The following is a 17,963-nucleotide window of genomic DNA, read 5'->3' as shown; positions in this document are numbered from 1 at the left end:
CTGAACTCTGTACTGCTGTACAAAACTTATGATTTACTAATGTCTACTTTAAACCACCCCCTGAAAAAACAACTGCCCCACATCCTCTCAAATGTATTCAGATCCTTCACTATTCAATGCAGGCCTGAGGGATTTTGGAGTTGAGAGCTTTTAACTGTAAATGGCACCAACTTTGTCATGGTGTTTCCTGCTATGAAAACAAGGGTTTCCCCAAAGCAAACGGTACAATGGCTTAGTAACATTTTTACAGCATAGTAGGAGATACAAGATCCACATTCCACTTCACAAGATGCACCATTTTTAGCAGAATTTACTGAACCAATCAGTATTCAATACTGTTTTGGAAAGCCCTTGCCTCAACTGTTGTGCGGGCTTCAGGAAGGATGCCTGAGATTCCAGCGCTGGCATGAATCAGTAACTGGACAATAGGAACTACTGCAGAGATGGAAAGGTCCTGCAAAGCTCAATGATTCTGAACTGTGCTTTCAAAGCTGGGTGCAGGCTTAGAAGCTGGAACGGTAGCAGGGATAACTACATCCCGTGTAGCTAAGCCAGAATCTGGTATGTCAGATGAAGCTCAAAACATCACAGCTTTTTCTGACAACAAACATGAGGAGCAGTAACTTCTACACAGAACTTTATATGCACTATGCAGTTCTATCATCATACAACCCCACCACCCACTCCAATATATAGTCCAGTAAACAGAGGATGCAACAAGATATCATAATTATGCATAAAAGGCTTGAAATACGCAATAAGTAATGATAACATTCTCATGCACATCAGTACATTAAAGGAATGCCAAGAGCAGTTCTCTGCTGCCTTCTGCACCTGAAAAAACAAAACACGGGAGCAGAGCAGCATAGTTTCCTGCAGACAAGTTCTCACTCCTTGCAATATGGCTCAGCCACAGAAGTCGGCTCACCAAGCCCCATTAATGCTGGGAAACGACCGGACACCTCAGCTGATAGACTCTGGCATCCGCCAAGGCTACAGCTGCACATTTACATATGCAATGACCTAGATTTGCATTTGCTATCACAACCTATCAGACCTAATTAAAGCAATGGAGCCAAAGAGAGGATGTAAAATTATAGCATGAACAAAAGGAGCATATCCAGGTCAGACCAAAACATGCCAAAACTTCCGTATTTATTAGAGCAGGCCATTTTCCCGCCATGTTTAGACAGTTATTAGTAAAATATTGTGTCCACAGCAGACACGCTTACAGTCTAAATGGGGGGTGGGAGTGGTAAAAAGAAAGAGAAATGCTAGGCCACAAAATCAACCCACTGCTTGTCATCCAAACCGTCTACAGTCATGGGCTGCTCTTCTAAATTTTCTCCTGCGGCCAAAAAAAAGGATACCTAACAGCAGGCAGAAGGCACCGTGTAGGGATGAGAGGCAGTAACTTGTTTTGGCTGAGCACACCTCAGCTGACATAAAGAGCTGTAACTCCACTCTCCACTGGAAGCCACCAGTGGGCCAAAGAAGAAGACAGACCTCTCCTCCCCGTCTCCGAAGCTATCAGAGGTGGCGGGAGAGAAAAGAAGGGGGCTTGGAGGAAGCTCGCCCTTTGGCACAATGGTCTCTGAGCCCAAGTCTTTCTGCCCTCCTACCATCAACCCATGTAGGAGTTAAGGGCAGCTGCCCCCCTATATCAAGTAAAACATCGAGATACTTAACTAACTGACCAATCACATCGGTTCTGCCCCCCTAACAAAATTCCTGTCCCCTCAACAAAGTCCTGCCCCCCAACAAAAATCCTGGCTACCCCCATGGTGAAGGGATTCCCCCCCCAAAAAAAATGCTTTCCCCCCTTTCTTCTATGAAGTTGAACCTCCCTGAATATTTCACAAGGTCCCAATGCATCATTTATTTAGTTCCAAATTCACCATAAATTTGATCCAATATCAGTTACTCTAAGGTCTGATAAAAATATGAGAATGATACCCAGCTCTACCTCTCATTTACACTGGAACCAGTGAAGGTGGTGAAGGTCCTGTGTGAGTGTCTGGATGCAGCTGGAAGATGCATGGAGGTTAACAAATTGAGGTTGAATCCCGACAAGACAGAAATACTGTTTCTGGGGGACGGGGGTGGGCAGTGGGGGTGGGGGACTCCTGGTCCTGAACGGGGTAACTGTGCCCCTGAAGGACCAGATGTGCAGCCTGGGAGTCATCCATGAAGGCACAGGTCATTTCTGTGTCCAGGACAGCTGTCTACCAGCTCCATCTGCTACGTGGCTGAGACCCTTCCTGACCGCAGACTGTCTTGCTGAAGTGGTGCATGCTCTGGTTATCTCTCGCTTAGACTACTGCCATGCGCTCTACATGGAGCTACCTTTGAAGGTGACCCGGAAACTACAACTAATCCAGAATGCGGCAGCCAGACTGGTGACTGGGAGTGGCCACTGAAACCATATAACACCAGTCCTAAAGGATCTACGTTGGCTCCCAGGACATTTCTGAGCATAATTCAAAGTGTTGATGTGGACCTTTAAAGCCCTAAACCAGGGGTTGGCAACATTTTTTGAGGCTGGTCTGGCCCACTCCCCGGCAGACCTCTCAGTGGGCCAGAGCTTGCATGCCCGTGCGTGCGCTCAAGCTATTTCCAGCACACTTCTGGGACAATGGAGTGCACGTGTGCATGCTGTTACCAGGGCTCTTCCAACTCAGAAGTTGGTCCCTGCGGCGAGAAAAAAAATAGTGCTGAAAAAAACACACGGAATCTCCACGCTGATCCACAGAACAGCTGTGGGCCGGTTCCAGGAAGCTCATGGGCTGGAACCGACCCATGGGCATTAGGTTGCCAACCTCTGCCCTAAACAGCCTCGGCTCAGTATACCTGAAGGAATGTCTCTACCTGTTGTCCAGTCCAGACATGGAGGCCCAGATCCAAAAGCCTTCTGGTAGTTCCCTCACTGCGAGAAGTGAGTTACATGGAACCAGGCAGTTGGCCTTCTTGGCAGCAGTGGCGTTCTCCCTGTGGAACACTCTCCCATCAGATGCCCAGGAAATAAAGAACCATACAACTAATAGGAGACATCTGAAGGTAGCCCTGTATCAGGAAGTTTTTAATGTTTGATGTTTTATTGTGCTTTTAGTATCCTGTTGGGAGCCGCCCAGAGTGGCTGGGGCAACCAGTCAGATGGGCAGCTTAATAATACGGAAACTGTATGTTGGTACACAATTGAAAGTTGGCAAAAATACTTCATTGTGTCACTGTGGTATATGTTTATGTGCCAGTACTGGGAAGGCGGAAATACCTATTTTTAAAACTAAGGCAAGAGGCTGAATGTCTGCCTGAGCAGAACACACCACAGTAGAGAGCCAATTAAAGGCATCTGTAAGGTGCACCTGACCTGCCTTGTCAGCCTCATAACATGCTTCCAGCCTACGCCATCTGCACTGACGCCGCATGGGAATTGGTGAAGCCATGATGTAGCATGGTGTTACCACACTGAATATTGCAATGCATTTCATCTTGGAGAAAAGTGTATGGGCAGAAAGCATTTATTGGGCACCATGAGTGTTGTCTACTCAACAACTTTGCTCACAACATGAGGTCTGCAGCTAAAAAAATAAAAAATGCAATTGCACAAAATAAAGCCCCAGCTGCTATCCATGAACGCAACAATATTTCTCAACTGATTGGGAAGCATGAATAGAGCAAGTATCATACCGTTAAACCTCCTCAGGGACAGTCCAGTTGCTCCACAAGAGAGAGCACACAAATAGATATGAGAACAAGCAGATATAAACACACATTAACACTGCAAATTCTGGCAGAATACATGCCTTGCCTGCAAAGGTTTCTAGGTTTAATCCATGGCATCTCCAGCTAAAAAAAAAATCTGCAAAGAAGACTGAAAACACTCTTCTCAAAATCAAATTCATTGGATTCAAATGATAGATTGGGAAAGACTATGGAAGAATGACATGAAATTTACGGCCTGTGTTTTACTTAAAGAGAATTATATGAAAATATTATACAGATGGTACCTAATTCTGGTTAAATTAGCAAAAATGTATAAAACAAAAGATAATAAGTGTTGGATATGTAAAGCAGCGGAGGGCACTTTTTACCACATGTGGTGGCAATGTAAGGTTATTTTAAAAAAGGGAAATGATATATAATGAATTGAAAAAAAATGTTCAAAATAACATTCGTTAAAAAACCAGAAGCATTTTTATTAGGTATCACAGGATTGGACATACCGAAAAAATACAAGACTTTGTTTATGTATGCAACAACGGCCACTTGAATATTATTAGCACAACGCTGGAAAGAAGAGGAAGTCCCCACTAAAGAAGACTGGCAAACTAAGTTAATGGAATACGCGGAAATGGCTAAATTAACCGGGAGAATTAGAAACCAAGAAGACAATAAATTTAAAAAGGAATGGGGAATGTTTATTGCATATATACAAAAGCAATGCATACAAGTTAATACATTAGCAGGATTTTTTCAAAAAATGCTTGTAATATTATAGATAAGGTATAAAATTGGAAAGTAAAATGAGGTAAAGAATTTATGGACATGCATGAACAACACAGAACAAGGCAACTGAGGCGAGGGTGAAGTCAGGGGATTCAGCGCGCCCCAAGCTTCTGGGTGCCAGCAAGCTCTCCGCTAGCTGTGGGAGAGCCGCACGACTTTGCGGAGCGCTGCGCAAAGCCCGAAGCTTGGGGCATGCTGAGCCCAGCGCGCCCCAAGCTTCTGGGTGCCGGCAAGCTCTCCGCTAGCCGTGGGAGAGCTGCGTCTCCCACGGCTAGCGGACAGCTTCCTGAAGCCTGGAGAGCGAGAGGGGTTGGTGCGCACCGACCCCCTCGCTCTCCAGGCTTCAGCGAAAGCCTGCATTTGCCCCATAGGACACACACACACATTTCCCCTTCATTTTGGAGGGGGGAAAGTGCGTCCTATAGGGCGAAAAATACGTTATGTTTTTTCTTTTTTATGTGATGTTTTGTTGTTGTAAAAATTATAAAAAGGGGGGAAAGAAAACGCTCTTCTCTGCTGAAGACCCTGGAGGATGGGCATATCACCTGTCTTGGAATAAGACAGTTCCACATGTATCAAAACTGAACAAAGGAACCCACAATGTCTTAAGTTAACATGAACACTGTGAAACAGAAAACCAAGCTGTGGAGTTCCCTTGATGTTTTATCGTGTTTTTATCGTGTTTTTAATATTCTGTTGGGAACTGCCCAAAGTCGCTGGGGAAACCCAGCCAGGTAGGTGGGGTATAAACTACTTATTATTATTATTATTATTATTATTATTATTACTACTACTACTACTACTACTACTACTACTATTACTACTAGGGACACGGGTGGCGCTGTGGGTTAAACCACAGAGCCTAGGACTTGCTGATCAGAAGGTCGGCGGTTCGAATCCCCGCAACAGGGTGAGCTCCCGTTGCTCCTGCCAACCTAGCCATTCGAAAGCACGTCAAAGTGCAAGTAGATAAATCGGTACCGCTCTGGCAGGAAGGTATACGGCATTTCCGTGCACTGCTCTGGTTCGCCAGAAGCGGCTTAGTCATGCTGGCCACATGACCTGGAAGCTGGACGCCGGCTCCCTCAGCCAGTAAAGCGAGATAAGCGCCGCAACCCCAGAGTCAGCCACGACTGGACCTAATGGTCAGGGGTCCCTTTACCTTTACCTATTATTATTACTATTATTATTATTTCAGGAGCCATTTTTATTTAAGTCTCACTTAAGGCAACAGTAACTAAAATTAATTTGTTGCATTAGCTTCAAGCACTAAGAAATAGCTTGATAAAAGTATCAAACCAAATTAGTAGGCAGCAAGAATAATAGAATGCAGATTTTAAACATTTCCCCCATTAGAAATGCCAACGAATTTTGAGTTATTGCCACCTTTAGCTAAGAAAATTCTCTCCGTTCCAACCTACACCAATGCAGTGTGGGTCTGACAACAATCTGGCAGCAATTCTAGTTATATATTCACTTACTCTAATTAGAAAACTTCTAAATAGAAAGTTCTATTGTGAGTCATAAGGAAAAGGTTAACTATAACACTAAATATAAATACTGCAGACGAGCAGCAAGGGATGATTCTAAACCACCTCTTCAAGTCTTCCGGGACGTGTATGCAGCTAATTGTGGCACGTAACCAATTTATCTGTCAATGTTGCAACTTTATTCCCTTTCCCAAAAGTGGTTCCCCAACTCTGTATATGAAAGCCCACAAAACAACTACTGCTCCCACTTTTGCATAATCATTTAGAACGCAAGAAGTCTATGTGCCTGTGATGTATGTTTGGTGGACAATGTGACAGTTAATGTGAAAGGCATGTTTTGCCTTTCAGAACAAAAACCAGAGTTGCAATGGATCACAAAAGTTACGTCCAGTGGTTCCTTGGTTCTCAAACAGCCTAGTTCATGAACAACTTAGAACCTGAACGTCGCAAACCCAGAAGTGAGCGTTCCAGTTCTCAATATATATATTTTTAAGTTGAACGTGTCCTGAGTTTCCATTTTTAGTGTTGCACTTCCGTTTTGAGAGAGAGAGAGAGAGAGAGAGAGAGAGAAAGATCGAAAGATCGTGCTGATTGGGGTGGTGGGGAGAAGCATTTTAGGGGTAGTTTTTCAACAGCCTGGAACGGATTAATCCGTTTTGCATTACTTTCTATGGGAAAGCGCACCTTGGTTTTGGAATGTTTTGGTTTTGGAACGGACTTCTGGAACGGATTAGGTTTGAGAACCAAGGTACCACTGTATAGTACCTGAATTCTCTAAACCAGCCTTCCCCAACCTCGTACCCTCCAGATAATATTGGACTTCAACTCTCACTACCCTGCACCCCTGGCTCTGCTGGTTGGGGCGGATGGGGGTTGCAATCCAAAAACATCCAAAGGGCACCAGGTTGGAGCAGGTTGCCTTAGGCATTCTCAAAACTCACCCATCTTTTTTGTTGTTGTTATGAATTTTGACTTTAAGAAAGTTATTGTTCTACAGCATATCAGAATGTTATAGATGAAATCCAGTACAAATGCAATCAAGATACAAATACAAAAGTAAGCAAGCCCAGTAATTTCAAATAGCCATACTTGGTCATCGTTTGTTTAGTTCTAGGAATTTATAGTGCACTGTTCAGTGTGCAGTCCCAGGGTGGGGAAACTCGATCTCTGGAGGAAGGTTAGATAATAGTTTTATCCTACACTGATTAACCATTTTGCTAAAATTTTACAGTAAAAGATCCTTAATCACCAGTCATAAGATCTAATCAAAACATGGACAGAAGATGAAAAACAGATGACCTAATCCTGGCACTGACCTAAACCAGTCATTGGGAGACCAAAATACCCTCTGATAAGGAAGACATCCCATGCTTCTGGCTATGTAACTGTTCTGATAAACAGTGGTGCCATTTAAAAGGATTATCATCTGACTTTTCAGGAACCCCATACTTATGAAGGCTATTCCTAAGACATTTTCTCTCTGCTGAGCATAAAATAACCCTATTTATTTTTTGAAAAGTTCTCTCCACAGTCTCCCCAAAAGGACGATCTTTTAAAATAACTTAAATCCATTTTGTGATCTGAGTGGTACTAAAATATTTTAATGTCTACCAAGACAATCACATTTTGAAGTACAACAATGATTGCATAATTGATATATTTTTATACATCTTGAGCTAGTTTGCTAAAATGACTCTTATTTCCTCCCTCTGGAACACCCTTCCATCGGATGTCAAGGAAATACAGAACTACACAACATTTAGAAGACACCTGAAGGCAGCCCTGTATTGAGAAGTTTTTAATGTTTAATGTTTTATTATGTTTTTATATGTGCTGGGAGCCATCCAGAGTAGCTGGGGCAATCCAGCCAGATGGGTAGGGTATAAATAATAATAAAATTATTATTGTTATTGTTTTATGGTTATGGTTATTATTATTCCAGGAGAAAAAATGGGACAATTATTTCTGGTATCTTCTCTCCTTACTGCCCATTGAGACAAATGACACAAAATACCTGACATATCAATCAGACCAACTCCATTTTCTCAATCAACAATCTTCTCTAAAAAAAAATAAAAATCAGCTCCTGTTAACGTCAATTCAATAATGTGTAGTGATTCAGTTAACAATAATAGCTGTCATTTCACTCTTAATCTCTACAATATAAAGTATTAGGATTATAGTCAACAATACAAAAACAAACTGTCAGAAACCCAGTCTGCCAAAATCTGTTAAGCTTTATCAAATCACAAATCGATCCACATTTAATAATGTAGCAGTAAACTACTGCAATCAATACGAACAAAAATGTATTCAAGAAGCTCAGTAAATCTAGAACAAGATCAGAAATAAGTAAGAAAATTCACTGAAAAACTGAAAGAAAAAAAGAGCTCATCAGACACTGTCCGTCAAACATCCATGGAAGGCAATTCCACAGATTCCAGAGATTATCCGCTCCATTGCCTAATTCTTAGTACAGCCAAGTATGTTTCTTAAAATCTAATTGAAAGCGGCTTCTCAATACCTTAAACAGGAGCTCTGATCAATACATTATCCTCTTTAATAATAGCCTCCAAGAGACTCAAGAGCTGCTTCCACATCATCCCCACCTTCAGTCTTTTCTCTTGTAGTTCCAGTTCTTTAAGCCTCTCTGCAGGACAAGCTTCCAAACCCTTAATCATCTTCACTGGTCTCCCTCCTCCATCTCCAGTCTTGAGCCCAAGAGTATAGACACAACTTTAACAGAGGCTGGAAGTGGCCAAAAATGCACTTTAAAATGACCACTTCTGACAATGATGCATCCTGTCAGGCCCACAGGAGAAGACAGTATTAGCCACTAATTACATTTAACTATGTCATTAGAAATTCCAACATGTGCTCTAAGAAGCCATGAATGTATCTGCTGCGTAAGAACACTTCCTAATCTTGTTCATGGAATAATTACATGGGCTCCATCCTGCCAAATGAGACTGTAATTAACCCTAATTGCTTAAAATGTAACTTGGCTAATTCAAGGAGATCAATTACTATTAAATGACTTAATATGACAAATTACTGCAGTAGGGGAGGGGGGGAGCGTTCCACACAGGCTATTTCAACGCAGCACTGAGCACCATGTGTTCACAAGCTATTCATTGTTTTTTTCTAGATCTCATTGTTGTACTTCGCTTTTGCTCTCTTAATGAATTAGCTCAGCAATGAATGGCAGGACTCACAATCCAAATGTTACTGCTTTTCCAGGAAGAGCCTTGCCGGATTCATAATTCTGCAGTATTGATGGGCAACAGCAACCCAATGCTTAAGGAAAGCTAGTATTGCTTCTTCACAGTAGACCTCTTTAATATGCATGACTATACGCAATATGCAATACTACACTTAAGAAATGTGACATGGCCATAGAAAGAGAGATTGAACATTTATTACAACATCATCATTCCGGGCAGCTTCCAACAAAATATTAGAACACAAAAAACCCCTCAAACATTAAAGACATCCCTGTACAGGGCTGCCTTCAGATGTCTTCTAAAAGTCAGATAGTTGTTTATTTCCTTGACATCTGATGAGATGAGAGGGCGTTCCACAAGGCGGCCACCACTACCGAGAAGGCCCTCTGCCTGGTGCCCTGTAACTTCACTACTTGCAGGGACGGAACCGCCAGAAGGCCCTCGGCACTAGACCTCAATGTCCGGGCTAAACGATGGGGGTGGAGACGCTCCTTCAGGTCTACTGGGCCGAGGCCATTTAGGGCTTTAAAGGTCAGCACCAACACTTTGTATTGTGCTCAGAACCGTACTGGGAGCCGATCTAGGTCCTTCAGGACCGGTGTTATATGGTCTCGGCAGCCACTTCCAGTCATGAGTCTGGCAGCTGCATTTTGGATTACAGTCAAACTCAGTTGTCAAACGTAATCCGTTCTGGAAGACTGTTCAACTTCCAAAACGTTTGACAACCGAGTCGCAACTTCCCATTGGTTGCAATAGCTTCTTGCACTCAAGCGGAAGCCGCTTTGGATGTTCAGGTTCCGAAAAACACTTGAAAACCGGAGCATTTACTCCTGGGTTTTCAACATTAGGGAGTCAAAATGTACGATAATGGAGGCATTCATTCGGGAACCGAGGTTTGACTGTAGTTGTAATTTCTGAGTCACATTCAAAGGTAGCCCCACGTAGAGTGCATGGCAGTAGTCCATCATAGCAATCCTGTGAGGCAGGTATGCTGGCAGGGACTAGCCCTTTTGTGTCTGGACGGGGATTTTAAACATGGGTTTCCCCAATCCAAGACCAACAAGCTTGTTTTCTCCTGCTCTGGAGGGCAGGACTTGAACCAATGCCTTCAAGTTACAAGAAAGGAGATTCCGACTAAACATCAGGAAGAATTTTCTGACAGAAGAGTTGTTCCGTAGGGGAACAGATTTCCTCAGGAGACGTGGCCTCTCCTTCACTGGAGGTTTTTAACCAGAGGCTGGGTGGCCACCTGTCCTGGATGCTTCAGCTGAGATTCCTGCTTTGCAGGCGGTTGGACTGGGTGACCCAGTTTTGTGATTCTAACCACTACACTACAGTGACTCCACAGTCACATAAAGAAAAAGATTAGCTGGTATGATGTGGGAGGAACACTTGCTTCAAGCATTCTGGTCAGGAACTTCCCTGTCTTTCCACAAATAGATTTTGTAATGCTAATGGCATCCTAAATTTTGATAATAATTATTGATTTTAAGAGTTGTTAAATATTTGAAGCAGAGGACCATGAGAAAGAAAACGGCTGCTTACTTGTGCATCATGCTGGTATTCCTGGCTTGCCACTTTGCAGAGCGGGCTGTTCTGGTCCCCCAGATGATGAGGATGACTGTGTTGTCCTTCCATAGTAACATTCCAGACTTTGCCTTTAAGCTCTGTGGAACCAAGAATACACCTGTGTCAAAGCAAAAGGCACCTACATGGCTGAACTCAAGCGGATTAGCAGGAAGAGCCAGTAAATGTCACTATTCTCTGGTGATATCCATACAACTTCACATTTGAACAGTTCTTCCCTGTCCCCCCATCACAGGCAATTATCTGACCAGTATCACAAGCTCTACATCCCACAAGGACCATATTCTTGATAAAGAAGCTAGCAGAAACGTCTGCCTCTTCCTCTCTCACTGCCATTCTCTCCCTTTTGTCCTTCACTGCTTATAGCTGCTGCTAGCACCCAGGCCCCATGTTTCCTGGGATCCTTTGTGTGCGCACAGCCACGCAGGTGTGCAATAAATGGTACCTCGGGATGCGAGCGGGATCCGTTCCAGAGCCCCATTCGTATCCTGAACAGAACGTAAGATGCGACTGCGCGTCTGTGTGTGCGCAGGTCGCGTTTCGCCGCTTCCATGCATGCGCGTGACGTCATTTTGACCATCTGCGCATGCACAAACGGCGAAACCCGGAAGTAACGCGCTCCATTACTTCCGGGTTGCTGTGGGGCACAACACGAAAATACTTATCCTGAAGTGTATTTATCCCCAAAGGATATGGGGACTGGGCCACTTTTACCATCACAAGAGGGAAGGGAGACCATAGAAAGATAAGTACCAGTTTGTCACACATTTTCACAGAATACTGACCCAGGACCTTCCACCTTGTCCACATAAGGACATGAGAGGTTGAGGACACTCACTATATTCCAAGCACAGTAAGAGAGAAGCAAGGCATAGCAAGCATCTAATATTTCAATACAAACTTGCACATTCTTCTGAATGTCACAGAAGCAAAAGTTTGCCATTTTTAATTATTCCACAAAACCCTTATTTAAGTGCAACTGCTTATATATAATTGTTACAGCTGTCAACAAAGGCAAATGCAAATTCCTGTCTGAGGAGATAATGCAGAAAATGAAAGAACACCAAACATTACTTTTTTGACCATTAAAAAAAACCCATGTGACAGTCTAAACATATGGAGATTAGGCTACAATGACTGGATCTTCTTCTATGGTTACATTCATGAAATATAATAGCAGATGTGGTCCATGTTATCCTCTTCTGGCTCAAAGAAGAAGAAAGTAATACTGCCAACTTTAGCTGTGAGCAAACCTGTGACAATTCTGTGGTACCAGAATGACGCAACCCAGAGAGAGTTGTGTTATGACTGATGTTAAACATGAGTTGCTCACAGATGCTTGTAATTGCAAGTCCTTCATAAAACTAACTTGCAACACGACACATTCTAGCTACAATGCTTATGTCAACTTGGATTCTTCCCACTTGCCACTACCCTGTCATGCGCATGCCACTGCCAGGTGAACTTCATTGCACCATGAAGACACTTCCCCTTATCAGTCGGTGCAAAGATCCAAGCATGACACTTCCAAAGTACACTGCCGAGGCAGCTGGAAGATATGACCCCAAATCCCAGAGAAGCATCTACAGCTTCCCAGCAGTGGGAAATATTCCCCAGGCTTCTGTAAATTCCTTTCTAGAAATAAAAGTCTCCAGAGGCAGTCAGGATCAAGAGGGAAGCAGCAGTAACATTAGGGACACTTAGTAATTCTCCCCAGGAACAAGTCTGTAAAGCACTGACATTAAATATTTGACTTCATACAGTGTATGACAAAAGCTAACTAAAAGAAAGAATTTAAATTAATTGTGGGGTATCATTCTACAGCCCCAACCCTGGACTGTAGGCTTCAAAAACCATCTCTTCTCTGCTGCCTTTAGGCTTTGGTTTCAACATGGGCTGCAAAAAATTGTGCCATTTGATTTTTCTTATAGTATTTTTAGCTTTATGCTGGTCACTTTTTGGATTATGGATTTGGATGTTTTATACTGTATAACAACAACAACAACAACAACAACAACAACAGAGAGGGAGACATTCTAGAAGGAAAGAGCCATGTTAGCTGTTTGTAGCAAGAACCAAGTTTTGCGGCACTTTAAGGATAACCACAGAACTGCAGTTTTTTAGGATAGCTGCCAAGCTGAGGTTCCACAGCCACAATAGTTTTGTTTGTTTTTAAAGCAGAGACTAGAGCACTAATACCATTTCTGAAGTTCCTCCAAAAAAAATCCAAGCAGCTTTGTGCTGATAAAACTCAAAGGCAGTCCAGAGTCCACAGCTGGGTGACTAGAGAGAAGACAATCAGAATGCCTGCTTGGAAAACACTACACACTGCAACTAGAGTGATGGCAAAAGTGGTTCTGTTAGACTACAAACCACCTGAAAGAGTCTCCTGGTACCGTTTTCCACAGATGAAATACAGGTGGTGAAGAAGGTCCTCTTCCCCGTAGCTATCGCCACTTGGTAGGCTCAACGTTGAGCTCTAACCCGTGTTCGGTTCAGAACAAGTTTTTCACCCTGGCGCTCTAGCCAACTTTGCAATTGTTTCATTGCCTTCAGCTTCATGGAAAACTGTGGGGCCATCTGGGCTCCATGCAACTGGAGATGGCGCTTTGGAGCCAGACGGTGATAGCCCTGGTTAACTCTGCATTCCAGGGAATCAGCTGAAAGGACATCAACATGGGATAAAACATCCCCTACTACTCTCTGGAAACCATTTGGCTCTGTTAAGTGGCGGGGGTGGGCCATCCAAATCAGCTCCACCTCCCTGCAGAGGGGAAGGTTTGTGGAGAAATCTAGCTGCTTTGTTGGATCTTATATTGGAGTGGATGAAATGAACGTTGTTTATAGCGGACAGATGAAGAATCGGAAGTCCCTTACCTTCTGATTTTTTTTTCTCTTTCTCTCTCAGCTAACCTCTTTTCTATTTCTATTTCTTTATTTCTCTTTCATTTTCTTTATTCCTTTACTCCCCCCTCCTTCTCTTTATGTTCTTATTGTATTTAGATCAAAAAAGGGAGAATATTTCATATTAAGTTTTGTATTTTTCTCTATCAGCACCAATAAAATTGATTCCAAGGGGGGGGGGAATAAAAGGAGTGAAAAGGAACACAAAACCCACAGACAAGAAGCACAGAACTCCAGCCTACAAAGCAATCAAGCTGCAACTTCTCCCACTAGACAACAATATGAACAGCTATCAGTTTCACTAACTTCTTCTCTTACTTATTCACTAGTAATGACATCACATTTACAGGGTAGCATTTCTCAAAAAACACTTCTTCTCCCTGTTTTAGAAACTGAGTCAATATGTAAAAGAGAATTTGGTAAACACTGCAATTGCTGGGAATGGGTAGGAGTAAAATCCGGTCCTGTTACAATTGTTTGGTTAAACCTGAAGTAAAGGGCTAGAGATTACCAGACAATGAATAATGCACGGCTCTGAAAGTACACAGGAGAAGGAAAGGAAGCAGGTGACTGGCTGAATTGAAGAAACTGAGAAATCAACAGCCATATGTAATTTGCAAGGATGTTTGTGGTATTTCTCAGTTCTTTGGAGGTGTCAGCATTTTATCACCATCCACACTGTTTTAGGTATTGCAGCAGTTTGTGGGTTTTCTGCGTACAACTAGACAGTCCTCCTTTGAAAAACACACTTCTCAAAGAGCACCATGAATGGGATTTCTGATATAGAACATTTCATAAAAGCTATACAAATTGCACAGGGATGTTTTAATATTTGTCAGAATTAACCCTTGGCTTTTTATTTGTGAACGGTATAAATTTCATACTAAAGTACAAGAATTAAAGTACAAGAATTCCAAATGGCACATTCCTGCTGTTCTAGTTTAAGGTGACTTCCTCACAGGCACTGAGCCATGAGTTATCCCAAACAGAAACAGGCTCCTTTCTGAACTGTGAAGCTCAGTCTGTCAGCAACACACACATGGAGAGCACACATGCTTCTGATAGGCTCATGATTCTTTGGGTGCTGCAGGGAAGACAAGGTGTGCTTGCCTCTTATGAAAGATCAGAGACAGCCATTAGCAGCTCAGGACAGTACAGCTGCCACAAGTAATTCAGTTTGGCTACTTGTTTCAAAGCATCTTTGCTTGCAAAGCTTTGGAAGGAGTAACGACAAAATATCAGTTTTGAAAAGTGATATGTGTCAGCTCACATGATACCAACACTGATTCTTGCTGACACCCAAGGGACACACTGTCCTGCTCAAAACTAGCAGCTATTCTGGGATGCTGGGAAAACATGCTATAGGTAGATCAGAGCAAAACTCACAAGAGGCAAGGCAGCAAGTTGCAGACAGATACCTACTTCTGCTGGTGAAAAAACTACCCTACCCTGAGCAAGAGAATCAATAGACTGCACTATCTTTACTTTTAAAGTAGACACACTATAGAAAGCTGCCTTATTCAGAGTCAGACCACTGGTCCACTACTGCCATTCATTAGATAAGTATTGTCTACACTGATAAGCAGTGACTCTTCCGGGATTCAGGATTGAGCCTTTTCCCAACCCTACCAGGGGTCTTTGGCATTCAAAGCAGATGTTTTACCACTGTAGATTATAATCCACGTATCTAGATTATTTAGATTCATTCCAATCTGGGTTAAGGGCTGGCCATGCGACAAGTCACTTTGATGGATGACCCTTACAGTAAGCAGGACAAAGGGGAGTGTGACATTGCTCCTGCTCTTCGCTGCTTTTGATGACCATGGCATCCTCCTGGACCAGCTCTCTGGAATGGGAATTGGGGACCCCATGTTACAGTGGCCCCAGTCCTGTCAATAGGACTAGAGGGTAGCCTTGGGAGAGCGTAGCATCTGTTACCTGGCAATTACACTATGGGTTGCCACACAACACTATTTTATCCTCAATGCTGTTTAGTATCTATAAGAAGCTGCTGGGAGCGTTCTTTGGGTGTCTGGGGGCAAAACTCCATCAGTATGCTATTAACACTCAACTCTATTCCTCCATAACATCTAAATCAGGAGAGACTGTGAAAGCCCTGGACCAGTTCCAGGACACAGTGATGGCCTGGAGGAGGGAAAACAAGCTGTGCTTGAAGCCTTTGGTAAAGTAGAATATATTTTGCTTTTAATTCAGGACGCTGGACGCAACTCAATGATTAAACTTTGTACATACAGCAAGGTGGGTTATTATGATTGCTAATAGGTTAGAAATAACTGCAGACATGATTGCAAAGCCAGAGTATTTCCTTTGTTATTTCCAAGAAACTTAAAAAGAGACAGGCCAGAGCTATCCAAACTTTTCATGTTGGTTACATGCTTTTTTAGACATACATCACTTCACGACATAGTAATTCAGTTTTACTAGCAAACCGACGGTGAAACTAACCCCTTTCCATCTCCAGGAGGAGTGCTGGGAGCATTCACATGACACACCTACACACTGCAGCCGACACACTAATGCAGGGATTGGCTGAGGTGTACCTCGCCTGGGATGGTTCACTCCAGCGGAGATCCCTCCATGGGCGGGATCACCTGTGTGCCCGTGATCTCTGGCGTCTGCGTCGACATGATTTCCGGTGCCTGCGTAGATGCAATTTCCGGCACTGTGGAAGCGAGTCCCCGTGCTGCGCTGGTTTAGCGCAGCACGCGGGGACTTGCCAAGCGAGTGGCTCAGTTCGGGGGGTTGCTCATGGGCCAGTTAAACAACCCCCGTGGGCCACTTGTGGCCTATGGGCCCTAGGTTGCCTACCCCTGCACTAATGTGTCGTGACACACAGTTTGGAAAGCTCTGAGATAGGTCCTGGGGAATTTTATCATAGAGTAGTAAGTGTAGTTTCTGAAAAGGCAGGCTGGTTAACAAGATAGTATGTTCTAATCGCCACTGCTAATAAATGCAAATGATGCAAAGGGGAAAGCTTCCGGCACTATTCTTTAAGGGTGACATTTCCAGAAATTCTAAGGTGAAGCAGTTCTGGCTTAACTGACTGTCTAATTAAAAAAATAATAATTATTTTTTAGTATTACTCTTTTATTGAAAGAATTTCAGTCATAAAGAAAAGGAAAAAAGAGAAAAATAAGGAAATAAAGAGAGAAAATGTGTAGAAACAAATACAAAAATACAATGTATATACTCAAATACATTCTTATATAAATATATGTTATTATCCTAACATATATGTAGGTATTAATAGCCTACTACATTCTGTATAAACTCATTCCAAATGTCATATTTATCCAAGCAAAGTCTACAGCTATAAACAGTCCATTCATAAGTTGCAAGTGTTGTCATATTGTCAACCCATTGATTAAAGGGCATAATATCTTTATTCTTCCAATTCATCAGTATCAGTCTCTTGGCCACCATAAGGGCGCATAGAACTTCCATACAATGGGTATATAATTAAAAAGAATATTCTTCGATGAAAGTTTTAACTTTTTCTGTAGTCACACAGTCCAGCACTTTCTTCCAAAACTTAACAAGTAAAGAACATTGTACACATGTATATTTCAAAGAGGCACTGTCCTTGCTACACCTCCAACATAGCCCTTTTTATACAAACATAAAGGTAAAGGTAAAGGGACCCCTGACCATTAGGTCCAGTCGTGGCCGACTCTGGGGTTGTGGCGCTCATCTCGCTTTATTGGCCGAGGGAGCTGGCACACAGCTTCCGGGTCATGTGGCCAGCATGACTAAGATTCTTCTGGTGAACCAGAGCAGGGCACGGAAACGCCGTTAACCTTCCCCCCGGAGCGGTACCTATTTATCTACTTGCACTTTGACGTGCTTTCGAACTGCTAGGTTGGCAGGAGCAAGGACCAAGCAGTGGGAGCTCACCCCGTCGCGGGGATTCAATATACAAACATAAAGGAGTCCAATAAATTCTGGATATTATTTTTTGTTGTGTAAGTCTTAATGTAAAGTTCCCTGATACCTTTGGTATCACGGGTAAAACATTTTCAACTGTCTGGGTAATACTGAAAGTTCCAATTCTTTATTCCAATTATTTATTAAAGTCTGCATATTGAACTTATTTATTCTTAATAAATATCTATAAAAAGTAATCACTGGTTTTTTTAGTTTCAAACAAATTGTTCAATTGCTCCAGTATCTTAGGTGCCTTGGAAGCTGAAATGCTGCTGGCCCAAACAAACATGTTAGGAGACATTGTAAC

General features: G+C 42.8%; 1 protein-coding gene across 2 annotated transcripts in view; it reads right to left on the bottom strand.

Moving 5' to 3' along the window:
* The window catches only part of NEK6 (NIMA related kinase 6), a 92,353-nt gene that overhangs the window by 46,441 nt on the left and 27,949 nt on the right, over positions 1 to 17,963 (bottom strand). For both annotated transcript variants that reach the window (XM_081847721.1, XM_081847720.1), the window contains exon 2: positions 10,766 to 10,887. In XM_081847721.1, coding sequence (XP_081703847.1) covers positions 10,766 to 10,858 — 93 coding nt within the window. In that variant the 5' untranslated portion in view covers positions 10,859 to 10,887. The remainder of the gene's footprint in view (positions 1 to 10,765; positions 10,888 to 17,963) is intronic.

Source organism: Podarcis erhardii, assembly GCF_964252035.2.
Source record: "Podarcis erhardii genome assembly, chromosome: Z".
NCBI classification, from domain to species: domain Eukaryota; kingdom Metazoa; phylum Chordata; class Lepidosauria; order Squamata; family Lacertidae; genus Podarcis; species Podarcis erhardii.
Note: the sequence above shows the minus strand (reverse complement) of the source record. Positions and strands in the feature narration are given on the sequence as shown.